Source organism: Rhipicephalus microplus, unplaced genomic scaffold (genome assembly GCF_043290135.1).
Source record: "Rhipicephalus microplus isolate Deutch F79 unplaced genomic scaffold, USDA_Rmic scaffold_107, whole genome shotgun sequence".
Lineage (NCBI taxonomy): Eukaryota > Metazoa > Arthropoda > Arachnida > Ixodida > Ixodidae > Rhipicephalus > Rhipicephalus microplus.
This window is the reverse complement of record NW_027464679.1, coordinates 39,984-56,756: the sequence shown is the minus strand read 5'-3', so window position 1 is coordinate 56,756 and position 16,773 is coordinate 39,984. Positions and strand designations below refer to the sequence as shown.

General features: G+C 47.7%; 1 protein-coding gene across 1 annotated transcript; it reads right to left on the bottom strand.

The window, feature by feature from the left end:
- Window positions 1-5,984: 5,984 nt before the first annotated feature.
- Window positions 5,985-14,942, bottom strand: LOC142790448 (nucleoside hydrolase-like). Its single transcript, XM_075885273.1, has 4 exons — window positions 14,013-14,942; window positions 13,073-13,385; window positions 11,049-11,185; window positions 5,985-8,534 (listed from the first exon to the last, which is right to left on the bottom strand). The coding sequence occupies exons 1-4, from the start codon at window positions 14,274-14,276 to the stop codon at window positions 8,205-8,207; spliced, it is 1,044 nt and encodes a 347-aa protein (XP_075741388.1). The 5' UTR covers window positions 14,277-14,942; the 3' UTR covers window positions 5,985-8,204.
- Window positions 14,943-16,773: the final 1,831 nt, after the last annotated feature.

The following is a 16,773-nucleotide window of genomic DNA, read 5'->3' as shown; positions in this document are numbered from 1 at the left end:
CCGGCTTCGCAAGTCTCTACCGGAAATCGTCGTCCTGGATGGAGCGACATTCCAAGGCAGCTTCAACTATTATACAGTGGTGGTGCGGCGAGTCTGCGGAACGCGTGGACCTAAACACCCTCTAGACACACCTGACTACCTGTAGGGACGATTACAGCCTGACCTGCCACATCCGCTGCGTTGTACACCGGACAATGAGCCTCGCATCTGGACTTGTTCCGCGAAAATGCTTTTTACATTCCTGGGCCAGTGGCCGTGCCTTGGTGCATTGTGTTCGGGGCCTTAGAGGAGCTAGCAGCACCGGAGGAGTCAAGCTGGAATCTCGCCCACCGGAGGAGTCTACGTGAGGAGTTCTCGGTCATTGAACTGAGTCAGTGGTGCCATTAAGGCTCAGTTCAATGACCTGGAACTGACCTGGGCCAGGGTGCCCTCCTGACTCACCGCTGGCACAGGGAGGAGTAATACGGCACTGCCGTATTACTCCTCCCTGTGCAATAATGTGTCCTTGCCCTTACACTTTTTTACAAACAGGTATGACTGCATGCTCGGGGGCAGAGTGGAGGAGGACAATCCTATTGGAGGGACCTGGACTCAATTGTCTTCCCTCGCAGGGAATATTGAGAAAACAGTGTAAAAACCCGAGCGCAGAGACGCTCGGGTGTGCTTCATCTGTTTCATGTTGCTTCACGTTACTATAAACATGTAAATACTGTACATAAACGCTTCTTTTCATCTACTCCGGCTCCTCGACTCGTCTTCTCCTGAGACTCAAATGGCTCCAGCCACGACCACGCTACCCAAGGTCGCCACAGTCATGGACGTGGTGGCATGTCCCCGCACCTCATTCCTAACACCAGTGAACGGTTGAGCAGCCACTTTTTTCCATCAAGAAGCTCGCTAGCAGACGCTGCCTACGACTGCTATGTGGGACGCCGTGGGGGCAAAGAGAAAATAAACTTCATTTCAATGTTAGAGTCCGTGGTTTAATCCCGGGTGGAGCCTTTTTGTAGAGCCCCACTGGCCACGGTGGCGTGCCGGGGCTGGTCCAGTTGGCTCCCCCGTGCCAGCTCGGAAAGCCGTGCCCCCCATGACCACGTTGCGAGTGTTTCGCGTGGACGCGCCAGCCTAGATACTGCATGGGCCGGTACCTCTGCACATTGGTAAGTGATGTGTGGAAGTCGGGCTGTGTGATCGCTACAACATGGGCATATTCCTGTTGTGTAAAGCTGAGGAATCATCACGAGTCGTCTTTATATGTGTGAGTATGAGTTTGTTTGAAGGCAGCGTCATGGTCCCTGGCTTTCTGGCTGCTTAAGTTGGGGTGTGGAGGGGCGTACCTCTGTCTTTTAGGGTGTTGGTTTTCCAATATCTGCCTGCTTGTCAGGGCCAGATCAACAGTGCGGAGGGCCCGGTTAAAAAAATAATAAGAGGGGCGTGTGGCCCCAGCCCCTTTCTTTGACGCTTTGTCATGTGGTCATTCTTGAGACTTGACTCTTTTTAGATTCAGCTGGAAATAACACAAACCATGTATGTTCTAAGCCTCTTCGGAGTGTTTAATATCACCTGGCCGTTTTCTATCGTGCTGAGCACGTGGACTTAGAAGACTAAACTCTGCAAGAAGTTAAGGCGAAAAGAAGGAATGCATACGACACATAGAAATGCATCCCAAGCACTACATGTGTTTCTTCCATTCGTCTTGGCCTATAGCATTGTTTACCCTTATTTCAATAGAAGACATCTTCCCACGAAAATTACAGAGCGCCTTTGTAGAAAATCGCTTCCTCTATCTGCTTCAACTTCACTGATCCGGTAGCGCATGCCTCGAGGGCACCGAACTGAGACAATGGATTAAGGAGCAGCAGGAACAGGCGCTAGCCAGAGAAGAGCGCGCACTGGCCCGGGAGGAAAAACAAAAGGAGAGAGAGCGCCAAGAAAAGGAGAGAGAGCGCAAAGAAAGGGCGAAAGAACGAGAAGCGGCAAGGAAAGCGGCAAGGGAAGCCGGAGAACGGGAAGTGCAGTTACTGCAATTAAAGATTCGCCTCAGTGAGGGTAGCAGGGTTAGCCGATCCAGCAGTGAGCACGGCGATGCCGGCGAGAAACTGTCATTTGAGCGAGACACATGGTGTCAAGGGCTACTCACGGTTCTGCCTTGCTAGGCAAACGAAGCTGTTGCGCGACTCAGTCAGCAGAACGCGAACAACGAGGTAGTTAAGGCAGAGATGCTCCGGATATTCGGAACGTCTGTCTGGACAAAAGATGAGCAGCTCAGACAAGAGTCTGAAAGAAAGCGCGAAACAGAAAGACAACAGTCTGAAAGCGAGGCGCGTCGGAAAGCGATGAACGTTAAAGTGTGGCAGGAAGTGCTAGAACCAGAGATCGCGCCAGAAAAGGGCCCGCGTATTCTAGAAGGCATCAAGGTATAGTATGCTGAGAACGAGGCCTTGGCCGGTCTAGAGGTAGAGACGATGTTGAAAGACGCTCCTTGCGTGGATGAGGAGAGTGCCAGCAGCCCTAATGGGCCCAGTAAGATGCTGGAAACCTCCTTCGTGCCTCAAGAGTACGTTACGACATCGTCAAATGTAGGCAGGTAGACCCAGGTAGAGGTCTCTTGTCCCCAAGGAAGAGAGCGAGGAGACACGAGGGGGATTTAAGCGCAGGATTTTGCCCTGCTAGGCAGACTAGTCGCTGACCAAGATGGTGTAGAAACAGATCAACAAGCATCTCTTCTAGAAGTTTTTAGTGTGGCTCTGTATCGGCTGGCCACCTAAACTTAGCCGTTCGTCTAGTTGTGACGCGATTAACGTCTGCAACGTAGACATCGGGACTTCGCCTCGAGTTAGCTCATCAACCTGCTCGAAGTCACCTGCAAGCACTAGCCTCCCGGAGCCACCAGCGTTGCAACACCGCCGACATCGCAGTCGTGCCAGAACTGTCTTCGACTTCTCGCATCCGATCGTCGGGGACGCAACGCTGCCGGTCATCACACGTATGCCTTCACCTGTTTATATCTTCGAACTTTCTCCTCTGTATTTATGTTGTGTTAGTTTGTGTCGTTTATAATAGTTCTCTCGCGTAAGCTGATTTATTGTTTTTATATGTATTTGTATCAAGTGTTGATGTAATTTGTTAGCTTTATTGAAGTGTCGTATTAGATTCGGTGTGCTGCAATATCACTAGAGTAAAGTTTGTTTTGTTTTCTCACGTCTCTGATCTCTTCACTGTCTCTGCTTGCGTACGGAACGAACCAACCTGTTGTCATTCCCGTCGCCGACTTCGCGCTGGCGGCGCTAGAGTGGCAGCTTGTAACAGACATGATTGCATGGCGAACACAGGTGACAGTCCCTAACATGAAAATCATGACATGCGTTTCATGTAACAACATGACTACATGACAAACTCACGATGCGCTCGCGGGCGTTTTGCTAGCATCACATATACCAAATTTGGTATTACCGTACGTGAATGGAAGGCGCAGGTATTTGACTGGTGCAAACGTGACAATCATAAGATGCGTGTCATGTGAGAACATGATTACATGCCACGGTCAAGGTGCCAATACATTTCAACGTGACTCGGTGCGCGTGCTCACCGGCGTTCATTTCGTCGGGTCACCGCGGCGTTGCCACGCCAGGCACCAGTCCTGCCACACACTCGCCAGCGCGCGCCGCGCTGCGTTGCTTTGACGCATGCGCGTTTCAGCACGTCCGGCGTCCCGCTACATTGGACTATATGCGGCCCTTTCTGATGCACTCGCAGCCGTTTTGCTCACTCCACATTTACCAAATTCGGTGTTACGAGACGTCAATGGATGACGAAAGTATATGACTGATGCAAGCATGATAATCCTGATACGCGTGTCATGTATAGAAACATGACAACATGCCACGCTCATAGGGCGCTCAAGGCCGCTTTGCTAGCTCCACATATACTAAAATTTTGTATCACGTGACGTGAACAGATGACGAAGGTAAACGACACATCGAAACATGATATTCATGACAAATAAATCATGTACGGCATCGTTTACCTCCACCTCGTAACGTTGTGCTGATTTTAAAGTGACATATCAACCTTTCTCGTTCGTGTATCGCATATTATCGATACGCACTCTACGTGGGATCTGCCATTTTTCTGTACTCGTGTGACTGGGGGTGGAGTCCGCGTCTCCTCTACATTTTTCCCCCTCAAAATTCCACTTGGATCTGCTCTGTTCATTTTTCTTTTCGAATTTGCACTGTCTGATATATCTTCATAGTGCGGGCCGAGGATTTATTTTTTTTACCTTACAATAAGAAATGCGTGTAATCACGCTGTTCGGTAGCCACAGTGCAGCTTCGTAGGCTATTCTTGTGAGCTTGTCAAGATGGTCTATTTCAGTCTATCGATTACTTCAAATACTAATGGCGAAAGTGACTCGACTGAGAACGAAGGCCTGCACAGGGCGTACCGTGTCGACCTCCGTCGTCCCATTATTGCTTCCCACAATTCTCTCTACGAGATTTGTGATACTGCCCCGCTGCAGTGGTCCAGTGGCTAAGGTACTCGACTGCTGACCGCAGGTCGTGGGTTCAAATCCCGGCTGCGGCGGCTGCATTTCCGATGGAGGCGGAAATGGTGTAGGCCCGTGTGCTCGGATTTGGGTGCATGTTAAAGAATCCCAGGTGGTCAAAATTTCCGGATTTCTCCATTACGGCGTCTCTCACATGGTGGTTTTGGGACGTTAAACTCCACAAATAAATCATCAATCAATGTTTTCTAGTTCCACTGAACAGAGCCAGTATTTCAAAATAAAACCTTGTTAGCGCTGGCCGTACCTTAAGAATTTGGTCGAGGTCATTTCTGCATTGACGAGGTTTTAATGCGTGCACGTAACTGCTTGCTTATTTATATATTTATGGAGACGCAAATGTACGGATGTATACGTGAAAATTAATATCTGAACAGATTTGGATATCTATGTGATATGCATGTATAAATGGGAATATGTAAAAGTGTTGTGTACGCATAAATCTGGATATAGGCGTGCGTAAAATATCATTGTGTTCTATTTTTTCTCTTTTTATATACATGCTGTACGCAGTTTGTCAGATCGAGGGGGCAAGAACTCCGTCAAGCTGATGTTGTGCAGCTTTTTGTTTCTTGTCCTTGCATTTTCTTTGTTTCGTTTTCTTTACAAAGTCGGGGGGAATGAGAGATAAACTTGAAAGGTGCCCCTCCCGGCAACGTCAAGACCATTAGTTTTCCTACACCATGATCACGACGCATAATTGCGCTTTGTGGATGACTACTAAGCAGAAGTAAACAGTGATGGTCTTTATCGCGGACGGCGTTGTACTTTTTTTATGAAATGTTTCACGCTCGTAGGAAGTAGCGAATCACGTGGACATTGTTTTCTCTTTATATCTTGCGCTGTACTTTCCATATACTCCATCGTCATGTATTTCCATGCCACAGTATTTTTTACGACAAGGCTGCATACTACATTCGTCAGCGAACGGATACGTACGCGACACAGAAATTGGGCAAACCTATAAGTACTCCCGTCTTACATTCGAAAGGCGATGGTTATATTCAAGAGGGTTCTTCAGGAAACACATTTAAAACTTAGTGGCGAGATCAGTAATCGATGGCGGTTGGAATATATTTGCCAGCTCGGTGTCTTGAGCTGAACCACTTTGTTGCTCGTCTACCTTCTTAAAGTGAAGTTTCTCCTCAAGTTTTTCGTTTCTTCTTGCAATACATTATGCCATATGCGTCTTAGCAGCACTTGTCTCTTTCTGTTCTTCGGTGCTTTCGAAGAAGGTCGCCCTGCTTTTCTTTGAAAAATACAAAATCGTGAATATAAATTTTGCGTCAGTAAATTCAGAAGCAAAATGTTAAAACAGCTTACCTCGTGCCTCGTTAAGGTCTAAGCGGTGACAGTGTTTTCGGAAAGGTGTTTACTCTGGCCTCCCATTAACGTAAGTCACGCATAAGTCATCCTGTTCTTTTTCACCTGTTGACGCCATGCCTGCAGAGGCACCCTTTATTTATTTCACACAAAGGCCGCCGATTAAAACGTCGTAGTGGACAGAACAATGAACGCGTTTCACAACAGCAGCGCGTTTTACTTTAAAAATGGGCACCCTTTACTAAAGAGTATGGTTATACGTATATGGGCACGCAGATACCTTGACGTTTGTGTGTCGAAGATTCGCATACCTAGACGATATAACCATAGGTAAGCAACGCCGAAGTTGTGCGGTGTTCGAGCCATGTGCGCATTCTAATAATTTTAGTCGGCGACAACCAAACAATAAGTACAAGCCCCGCACACAGCAATGCGGCGATGCTGTCATTCGTCCGTGCCAGAGATCATCTTTGACACTGAGCTGCAGACGGCACACAAAGAGGGAACAGAAAGTGTCATGACAATAATTATAATTGTCGGGGTTTAACGTACCAAACGTGCTATATATGAGAGACGCCTTAGTGAAGAACTCCAAAAATTTTGACCACCTGGGTTTTTTTTTTAACGAACACCAAAATGAAAGTACACATGCCTCAAGCATTTTCACCTACATCGGAAGGGCAGCCACCGGGGTTGGGATTCGATCCCGAGACCTGCGGGTCAGCAGTCGTGCACTTTGACCCCCAGGCTTCCATGGCGGGTCGAAAAAGAGGCTCGTGAGTGCAAACTCTTGCCCAGGTTTCAAACTTTGTGCAAAGCCCTAAGTTTTTTTTTTTTTTGTTCTAACCGCCAGTATTTTTACCAGCAAAACTGCTGTAGCATGCCGTAGCATTGGCGGTGTCACCAGACAATCATCCTCATGCGACGGCGACCACACTCTTTGTTTTTTTTTTCTCTATTATCGTCGCCGTCTTCATCTTCTGCTTCGCTTCTACAACACAAGCACAGATTGGCACGGTGCGGAATGCAGTAACTCAGATGGGTGAGGCGAGTGCAGAGAGAGAAGGAAAGACAGAAAGAAATTATCGCAGGGAAAAAAGTTCGCATGGCGATATTCGCAGCGCGTTTCTATGCATCGCGTTTACGGCATATCAAGATAGCACAAATTAGAAAAAAGGTCAACCTTGCATCATCCCCGCGAACTTCTCTGTTTTAACAGCTAACCGGTTATATAGTATACATTCGAGTGGGTTCCTTTGAGTGCTCCAGAGTACTCTAGCGACGGGCGTCACGTACAGCTGATTGAAACCAAGTTACTCTAGCTACGTTCGACATGTTATTTAAGAGCACCACGCTGCAAATCAGATGCTCTAAGATCTCACTCTGATCTCGGAGCCCGACCGAGATCTGATCATGGGACTTTCGTGCCTCGTCTGTTCGCAACACAGGACACAGTAGCGTGATTTTCTTTTCCCCTCCATCCTCCGACTGCTCTGGCGAGCGGTGACACGTTCTGTATTTTTGCCTCTGTATCTTTTTCCGAAAGGGTAAGACTATAGGGAACCACTGCTCAAGTTTGCCGAGCGACGACAACGCCACGCCTGGCTCTGGCGGCGAGCTCCGGAAAACTTGGGGATAGGCGTGGGAGAGGGCTCAAGTGAGTCAGTATGTTTCGCCGAAACGGGAGCGCGTGTGAAACGCGGGAGCACATTCTGCAGTCGGGAGCACGGCGCAGGCACTGCGTCGTGCTCCCGACCGGGTTGCAGAAATTAGGTGCCTTTTCTCATCTTCTAACCACTACTACCAGTCGGTGCGGGCAACTTCGACGCCGTGCGGTCAGCTTGGCGTGCTCGTGTGCCAAGTTGCCTTTCCGCAATAGAAGAAGCAGCCCCATGGCAACGTGCAGACAACACCAAGGGACGCTCTCCACGTGTAAAGCTGTATCAATTTCCCTGCAAGTCGGTCGGTGAACACAGCCGCGTTCGCGAAAGATAGAACAAACATGACACGAGAGCTGAAAAAAACAAAAAAAACGAGGTGAGCACTTCAACTTGATTCGCTTGAGTTAAGACACTACAAACGCCTTCTATCTCTCTGTCTCTACTTATGTCTCCTTATTTATCTTTCTCTCTCTATCTTTCTCCTCCTCTTCATCTTTGTTTCTCTTCCTCCATCTCACCCTCTCTCTATTTCTCTCTCCTTCCCCATTCTACGCAAGTCACACGACCACCGGTGCATGAAATGCAACAGTGACGGGCATCGTTAAGGCTGTGCTAGAGCCTTAACGTGTTACAGCAAATGGTCTTCTTCGCTGTCAAGAGAACGCCCTGGTCAGGTAGTCAGCCAAAAGCCGTGTGTCCAGCGCCCGGACCAGCTTCACAGTTCGACGCACCTGCGGCAGCATCGTAGGCGACCAGGCTTGGACCAGCTGGCCGCGGGTGTGGTGACCAGACAGTTCGACGGCGACGCGGCGATCGACCGAGTCGAGCACAGAAGCCGGGGACAGTGCCGCCAGGACGGCGAGGGCATCGCCCACATTGAAGCCTTCATTGCCAGCTTCGCAGCAGCGGTGCGTGTACCGGGTCACATCGGCCAAGAACTGCGCTTTCGTGCTGTTCTTGAGGACCACGTGGTGGTAGGAGGGCTGCAATGCAGAAAAACATAAGTGAGCCCTCGAGGTAACTCGAACATGCGCGCGCGAGTGTTGAGATCTACGGTTTAGGGCAGTACCTACGCTCTAAACTTGGTAACGGATAGGCGCGATTTCGTGCAGCTATAGAAGGGTTATCAAGTTTAGGGCGGTAAACGTGGTAACCCCTATTATAGGTGCCCCAAATCCCACTTACTCGTTACCAAGTGTAGTGAAACGAGCAAGAACAAGTGAGAGGCGGAGGAGAAGAAATAAACTTTATTGTCAGAAACCAGGTGACAGGGCCTAGGCCTTCCATGAGGGGATGTCAAAGGCTGGCTTCGACACCGCCTCACGAGCGTGCTGGGTCGCCCAGGTTTGGTCATCGAGAGTGGGGCTCCGCAGAGCCTCATAAAGCTTCGACGAAAGGGTCGTCGTGTTAGCATGTCTCTACTGTGCCGGGCACTCCCACAGCATATGCGGAAGCGTAGCCTGGTGAGGGCCACAGCACCGGTAGTGGGAGGTTTTGTACAAGTCCGGGAATATGATGTGAAGGCGGGTAGGTGAGGGATACGTGTTTCTTTGAAGTAGGCGCGAAGTGGTGGCCTGTGCCCGGTTGAGCTTGGGTTGAGGTGGGGGGGGAAAGGCTCGGTGTGACACCTGTGACACCATCGTATGTGACTCTCGCTCAGCAGTCACTAACAACAGCAAAGGCCACATTTCTCCCCAAACGCTTCTCATCCTCTGCCAGACACAACACTCCGAAGACAACACGATCACCCTGACATAGATCCCTGCCCACGCAGGCCCAGTCCACGTGGCCACGCCTCCCCAACCTCAACGAGGTCACCCACTTCCTTGTTCGATGCCTTGTCAACCACGCTGGAGCTACTGCAGATGAGATGGACACCAGGGACAACCTGACAACCTACAATGTTCTCGTTAAGAATAAATGAGAAAAAAAGGTTCTTTTTAAAAAGGACTCATTTTGGACGGCGTGTATCTGGTGTATTTAACAGGGCTCGGTGCTGAGCTAGTTGGTACATTCCCTCAGCAAAATTGGGGAAGGTGAAATAGTAAAGACATGAACTGACACGCACAGGCGCCCGGGTCTGTAAGTTCGTGTCTTCATTTTGTCCCTGCGTTTTTTATACGTCATACCTATTTATCTATAAATGGCATCCCAACAGGAATACCATCCCTACAGATACACGCGCCACCATAGGAGATGACGTCACTACTGATCCCCAAAACTAACGCGCCAAGAATGATAAGGCGTCTTTGACATAGGTCTTCCTATCGAAACGTTGGCCAGACTGTCCTAGGCACTTCCGCTGTTCACCCTAATTATCCCACGATGGTCAGCCTAGAGTTACTATTTATGCTACAGCTATAGGCAGCAGAGTTGCCTGTGTGCCTTCCAAACACCACTAACAATTGTGTGCGGCGGAGAAGCTAAAAGCTCGGGCCACTTTCTCACTGGATTTGTGTTATTCACTGACATGTAGGGAGGGTAATCACCGGCCTTAGAAACGCCAGACAAATTAATCAGATACACTAGCCACGACGTCATCAAAACTCAGGGCGCCGTCGTCACATAGCTGTGGTTTCTAGCCAGACCTAAGTGCAACACGTGGTACCTAAAGGTAGCATAACAACAGCTTTAGGTTGGACACCCCTTGATAATTTAAACCACCAAGACAAAATTACGTTGCGGAAACTTCAGGTCGGGTTTACGCTTACCCCACCTGTGAGTATACTCTCCGGTTCACGTTACAGCGGCCTGTATGGTACATCATGGCCGTTTTGTGACGCACCAATCCGCAATGTTACGTGGTACACATGTTATAGAATACTACCGGGCTACAATTAAACCTCTTTGCCACCTCTGTGCAACATACCTGAGGCGTGGCAAGCCAACAGGCCTTGACTGCAGGATTTGCGGATGATGAAGCAAGTTTGCTTGTGTACTTTTAATACCATGAATTACCATGCATTGCTAAGACAAGGCTTTCAAACTAAATTTAAAAAAGTGATGGCTTGCACGCGAGTCCATCTACCCTTTTTGTCAGAAGCACATGCGCACTGCGTTCTGGTCTTTATTGATTGATATGTGGGGTTTGACGTCGCAAAACCACCATATGGTTGTGAGAGACGCCGTAGTGGAGGGCTCCGGAAATTTCGACCACCTGGGGTTCTTTAACGTGCACCCAAATCTGAGCACACGGGCCTACAACATTTGCGCCTCCATCGGAAATGCAGCCGCCGCAGCAGGGATTCGAACCCGCGACCTGTGGGTCAGCAGTCGAGTACCTTAGCCACCAGACCACCGCGGCGGGGCGTTCTGGTCTTTATCAAAGAACACACATCCATATATTACCGCCGTTAGTAATGGTCAAAGTGAGACATCCTGACATACCATTGGTGTGCGGTTGTAAGCCTGCGGTGCACTGATCGTGCATTGCGAGTGAGGACGAGGGTAATTTTTAAAGTAGTATGCTACGCTTTGACTGAATCTAGGTTTCTTACCCACGGAAGTATGGAGATAAGGGAAGTTTCCCATGGTACGATGGTGACTGGACACTGCGTCCTCTGCAGGACAATGTGGGCAGCCTCCGGGTCTGTGTGGAAGTTGAACTCCGAGCCAGGCACAGCATTTCCTCGGCCTGCGGTCAGTCAAAGGCTGTAAGTGAGTGGTATCATAATGCAATAAGTGCTGTGGGAATGAAAATCTGCCCCTGTGCATCTGCGTCTTAAATAACCAGCCGTTACTACGTCTACAGACCCGTACTCATGCTTCGGAATAACCAAAGGCTCATATTCATGTTTATATATATGAATTAGATGAAAAATTAGGCCGCGCATAGTGCAGCAACTTAAAAGGTTCGTCAGTCTCCAAAGCAAGCGTATGTTTCGAAATTTTTATTTATATTTTCGCTCGCACGCATGCACGCTCGTCAACAAACACACACGCACACCCACACAGCTCTCCCATGTCACCTGTCAAAATTCTGGTTATTGAACTTCAGCCAGCGCTACTGCTCGCGCGACAGCTGCGATACATTAACAGCTGAGCCTAACATTCCGTTAGATAAATGTGGTTCGTTTGTATATGTTACGCTGATATTCCAGAAGGACAAACCCTTAACTATGGCATTTAAATTGGCCGGCTACTTTATATGCAAGGACTCACTTTTGGTCTCATCACGTTGCTGATTTGATGCTTTAAGTTTAATCGTACAGGAAAAGAAGTGCGGCCTGGTAGTACTAAGATTACTACCAAAACAATTAAAAGCATGAAATTCCCGAAATTCCTTAACGAATTTTATTTTCTCCTGTAGTTGGCAGAACACTAATGAAACAAGCTGCTGAAAGTACCGATGGAACTGTACTAAAGGGGGACTAGCCTTCTCATGACGAATCTGTGAAAACACAGTCATGCAAAGACATGTTTTCCACAGCTTGTTCTTTTTTTTCCTTCCTCTGACTAAAGAATAAAAAAGGCGAAAAGGCATGAAGATTAGCCGTATGGACATAACGTTTGCATAACTGCACCAACGAACTGCCCCATATGTATGCCCACAGGTATGTCTCGGTACTGGCTCGATTTTGAGGCATCGCAAAGTGGCTATCTTTGTTTCCTCGGCCTGTAATGTTGACGCTCTCCGCACATCGGAGCAAGGAAACTCGAATAGTATATTTTATTTGATTGCATTGCTTTGGTAGCCCCGGATGACTATTCACGGTTATTTGTTTACTCACAACACGCGCAACTATATAACGGCAAACTACATGGTGCTGCAAGAACGTCAAGAGCTGCTCTCCCTGAGGGACTTAGACCTATAGCCACATTTCGTTTACTGTTTGTATGGCACCACTTCCTCGATACAGAAACCGAAAGTGAATTCTTAAGGGAGCATATATATATATATATATATATATATATATATATATATATATATATATATATATATATATATATATATATATATATATATATATATATATATATATATATATATATATATATATATATATATATCAAGTGCGTTTTGAGCGACCCCAGAATACTTCTCAGTGTTCATGACACCAGTACTTTTATTACTAGCAACAATACAATACTATTTCAATTTCGTGTAAGAGCCCTTTATTGTCTTCGAGTAACACTTAAAAAATTGAAATTTGACCCTGCTTAGAAGTAGAACGCAAAGTTTAAGTCTTTTTTTCGAGATATAGAGATACATGGGAAGTGTATTATCGTGGCTTGCGTTCCAACCACCTTATCCTGACTTGTAAATGCCACGATCATATGTCTGCTTTCTATTTTCTTTCGTTGCCGTCAATCTCCCAGAGCAGCTATTTCTTCAGTTCCCTTCCCTTATACCCTGTTTGCCGGCAGACCTGCATGTCTGCTCTTCATCAAAGAGATATTTTTTGTCTCTCTTCATCTCGCTCCCTCTTTCGGTCGACAAGACTGCAAGTGACTGCGAAGACTTGCTGACTTGCAATATTTCGAAAGATTTCAGGATATGTTTTCTATCTGCTAAGCATACCTTGTCTGTTGCCGCCCAAGATGACCACCTCTCGCAGGCCTCCGGTGAAGTGAGGGTCCACCAGGAGGGCGATAGCCGCGTTGGTCAGCGGTCCGAGCAACACCAGGGTGAGTTGCCCGGGTCTCGCCCGCGTGAGCTCGATAATCTTCAATGCTGCCGGCGTGCCGTTTTCTCCGGGGCCAGAGGTGACTGCGGCATTCGCGCCCACGCCGTAGTGTCCGGACACTTCTCCGAACCCGTCGTGGCCGAAGTAGTGCTCCTCGATGTTCCAGTCTCCATCGAGGGGCCGATCTGCTCCTCGGTACACGGGAATCTGAAGCATGGCGTAAAAGGAGGTTCACAGTTTTCCACGTGAACTTGAACGTGACTTTCAATGTCACGTAAACAGGATATTTGAACGTCATATCTAACGTGGTATTCACCTTGTCATTTTAAAACTTACAGAGCGTCCCAAGGCATAAGAAGAAGAATGATTTTTGGTTTTCACTGAAAATATGTACAAAAACTTCTCAGTGACCATCTCGATCCGTAGCCCATATGGCTGGCAATGTATCTATTGCAAAGATCACGTGCTAGAGCCTTAATCAGCAACCACAAAGTACACTGGTCAGTTAAGTGTAAGCAACATTTTTTTGTACATATAATAGTTCGACTTCTGCTATTCACAATTGTGTACTAATTTTTTTATAACTTATATCAATTTGCTGACATTGTTGCGATCTGCCAGTACATATAGCCCACATTTTCTGGCAGGAGGTCCCCCTTCCTCCAAGTTCTCTGGGAGCTCTTTCTGTATATTTATGTAAGCATGCACGTCTTATACCGAAACAAACTATAATAACTAGAAAGGATGCTGGAAAAAAAAGCATAACCTGCGTGAGGCGACAAGCTGCGACTTAGCGCCGCGTCACGGGAAAAACAACTCATGCGACACACTTACGTCCGTCCTGCCGAATACCCGAAGCACTCGCAGCGTGTTGTCCCTCGCTAAGTCCTCCCTAGTGTTGCCGGCCACCGTAGTGATGGCCACCACTTCGGCATCAGAGCTCAGGGCGAGACCGATGGCCAGTGCATCATCCACACCCGTGTCCACGTCCAACACTAGGGCGCGCTTGAGCGTGGTCGATCCATTCAATGCCGATGCACTGCCGTGACAAAACGCTGCCAACGGCAAGACGAAGAACCACGCGATGTTCCACGTCATTCACTTCGTGTGACGTTATCAACACAGAACGAACAAATTATAATATTAGGATTCACCAACAGGAGATTTACATACAAGAATTGCGTGAGAACGAGTAGTCTTGAACTCGGACGTTGACAAGAAGAAAAAGCTCGGCTGATTTTCTTGTCCAGCCTTTTAGTCTTAACTGAACGGTCGGTAACATGTTACTCAGGCCGGCCTGGCTCTTATATTGGAGTCATCGAGCACAGTTCGTTAAACTGGAGCAACCGTAAAACTTAGCAGAAGTTCAGAAATCTGTGACAGTATCCGGTACCTTGTCGGTGCTTCGTCGACGTTCGACGAAAGTCAAGATTTCTGTCCCAACATGGCCTGACCAGGACATCAGCGCAGTTCATAGGCCACGGAGTAGAGGATAGCGGAAACAGTCAATAAGTCACGGTAGGCCCGCCCAGGCGGTATTGTGGTCGGAATGTTTGGCTGCGTAAACGGAAGTCGTTGGTTCGATACCGGCCGAAGCGGTCGTACTTCGATGGAGGCGAAATTCCCGAGGCCCACGTACTGTGCGATGTCAGCGCGCGTTCAAGAACAACAGATGGTCGATATTGCCGGAGCACTAGCTCCACTACGGCGTAATCATATCGAGCTTTTGGGATGTAAAATCCCAGATAATATTAGTCACCGTGTAGTGGCTTCCTGGCTACTGTGACCTAGAATACAGTGGAAACAAAAATCATCTTTTACTTATCCTATAGCAGCGCACCATCTCCTTCACGTTATCTCTAAAGGTTTCGTTTTTGTCGGGTTTCTTATTTATCTGACACTGCGGGATAACAGCTGACCCCATGCTCCAGTGACTGTGGGTTTTCTTCATAAAAGAGGCGGGGGAGGGAGGGGCAGGGGTCACTGGGCTAGCACTTCGTGAGCTAACGATAACTGTCACATCCGCTTGGCCTCTGAGTGCGAAGGCCTCGCATGATAAGTAGGCGTGCTGACGCACCTTCTACGATTGAAGCTGATAACGCGAAAATACTTCCGATTGTCCCAGTATGGCGACACCCAAAATAGACAGTGCTGCTTCAGATGGATGCGCTCATACACAACTCCCTTTTTTCTTCGCGTGCTTTATCGCACTGCCTATACAGAGACATTTGTCGATGATGATCACGCCTTAAATATGACATTGTAAAGGTACTTCCCCCCCTCGCCTTTAGTACACCCCATATAGCTTACACAGCTTGATGATGATGATGATTAGATAGTTGGTCCCTACCTACTCAAGGAGATCAGGCAAGAGTCGGGTGGATAATACAGACTTGATTTATTATTGTTTGAAGTGCCAATAGAGGCTACAGATTCAATCACACACACACACACACACACACACAGCACATGCACTGTCTTGCCCAAACGAGAGTTGTTGATATTTGGCGTCGACACGCTCATAGGAGGTAGCGAATCACGTGAACATTGTTTTATATTTATAAAAATTTCTTCACGTATCTTTTTTTGAACAGTGCCCGCAATGACAAGAGCAAATTGAAAATTGAAGCTGCTTAGGGTGAAGTTCTCCTTTTTGTTTGTTTGTACAAACTATGAAAAAACTTGCACGGTTTCTCATGCAATCGCCTTAGACGGCTCAAGGGCGCGAGCCATCTTATAAGTCCATGCATTAACCCTCCCCTTCTCTCCTCACCCTCAACGAAAAACCTTCTGAACATAACGTGACTTTGAATGCCTCGAGGCATCGTAGCTTACTACGAAGCTAGCATGTCACGTGACTACATATATTTATGACTTCACAAGGTGACGTAATCACAAATTGACCTTTTGGATTCCTCGTGTTGACAGCACCCGCGATGCCGACGCCAACGGTCAAGTTTAGTGCTTGATAAAGCATTGTAGGCTTTCTTCCTAAAAAATTGAGGGTGGATTTGCCATGTCGACGTAAGGAACCAGTTTCTCTAAGTGACCAAACAAAACGAAACAACGTCAACATGAAAGCTCTTTTTCACAGCTTCTACTGCCACACAATTCATGGCAGATTCCTTGTAGTGAAAAGAAGGGTTGCAGAACCTTCAAACGGGAGCACTAAATGAGAGGAATGCACCGGACAAGGCTAGACTTGCTGGAACCCTTCACTTTCGCATCGTGTACCAACTGGCCCAGAAAACTGCACTGTTCCCTGTAGTCGTTCCAGCCATATCATCATAAACCAACCAACCTCGTCTCCGGCGGATGTGCACAACGCTCGCAAGCACATGTCAATGCAAAAGGAAAGAGCGTTAGTCTTGGCAGTGATTGCCACCTCCTGAAGGCGTGGTAACAGGCAGTAACTTTTATTCTAACACGTTCATTTAGAAACCTACTTGAATAATTACTTCGGTAAAACACTCCCGCAGCGCCACGTGCTTCGTTCCAAATCTGGCGACAACCGCTCCACATTTTACGCATTGTTTTGCAGACACACTGTGCTCGCTGCGCTTGACGAATAAATATGAATTGTGTTAATTCAAAA

Bases quoted from the DNA above. Each gene is read 5' to 3' on its own strand.
- LOC142790448 (XM_075885273.1), bottom strand. From the start codon at position 14,276: ATGACGTGGAACATCGCGTGGTTCTTCGTCTTGCCGTTGGCAGCGTTT. The intron at 13,386-14,012 runs GTAAGTGTGTCG...GCCATGCTTCAG, and splicing joins GGGTATTCGGCAGGACGGAC to ATTCCCGTGTACCGAGGAGC. The intron at 11,186-13,072 runs GTATGCTTAGCA...GACTGACCGCAG, and splicing joins CTTGGGCGGCAACAGACAAG to GCCGAGGAAATGCTGTGCCT.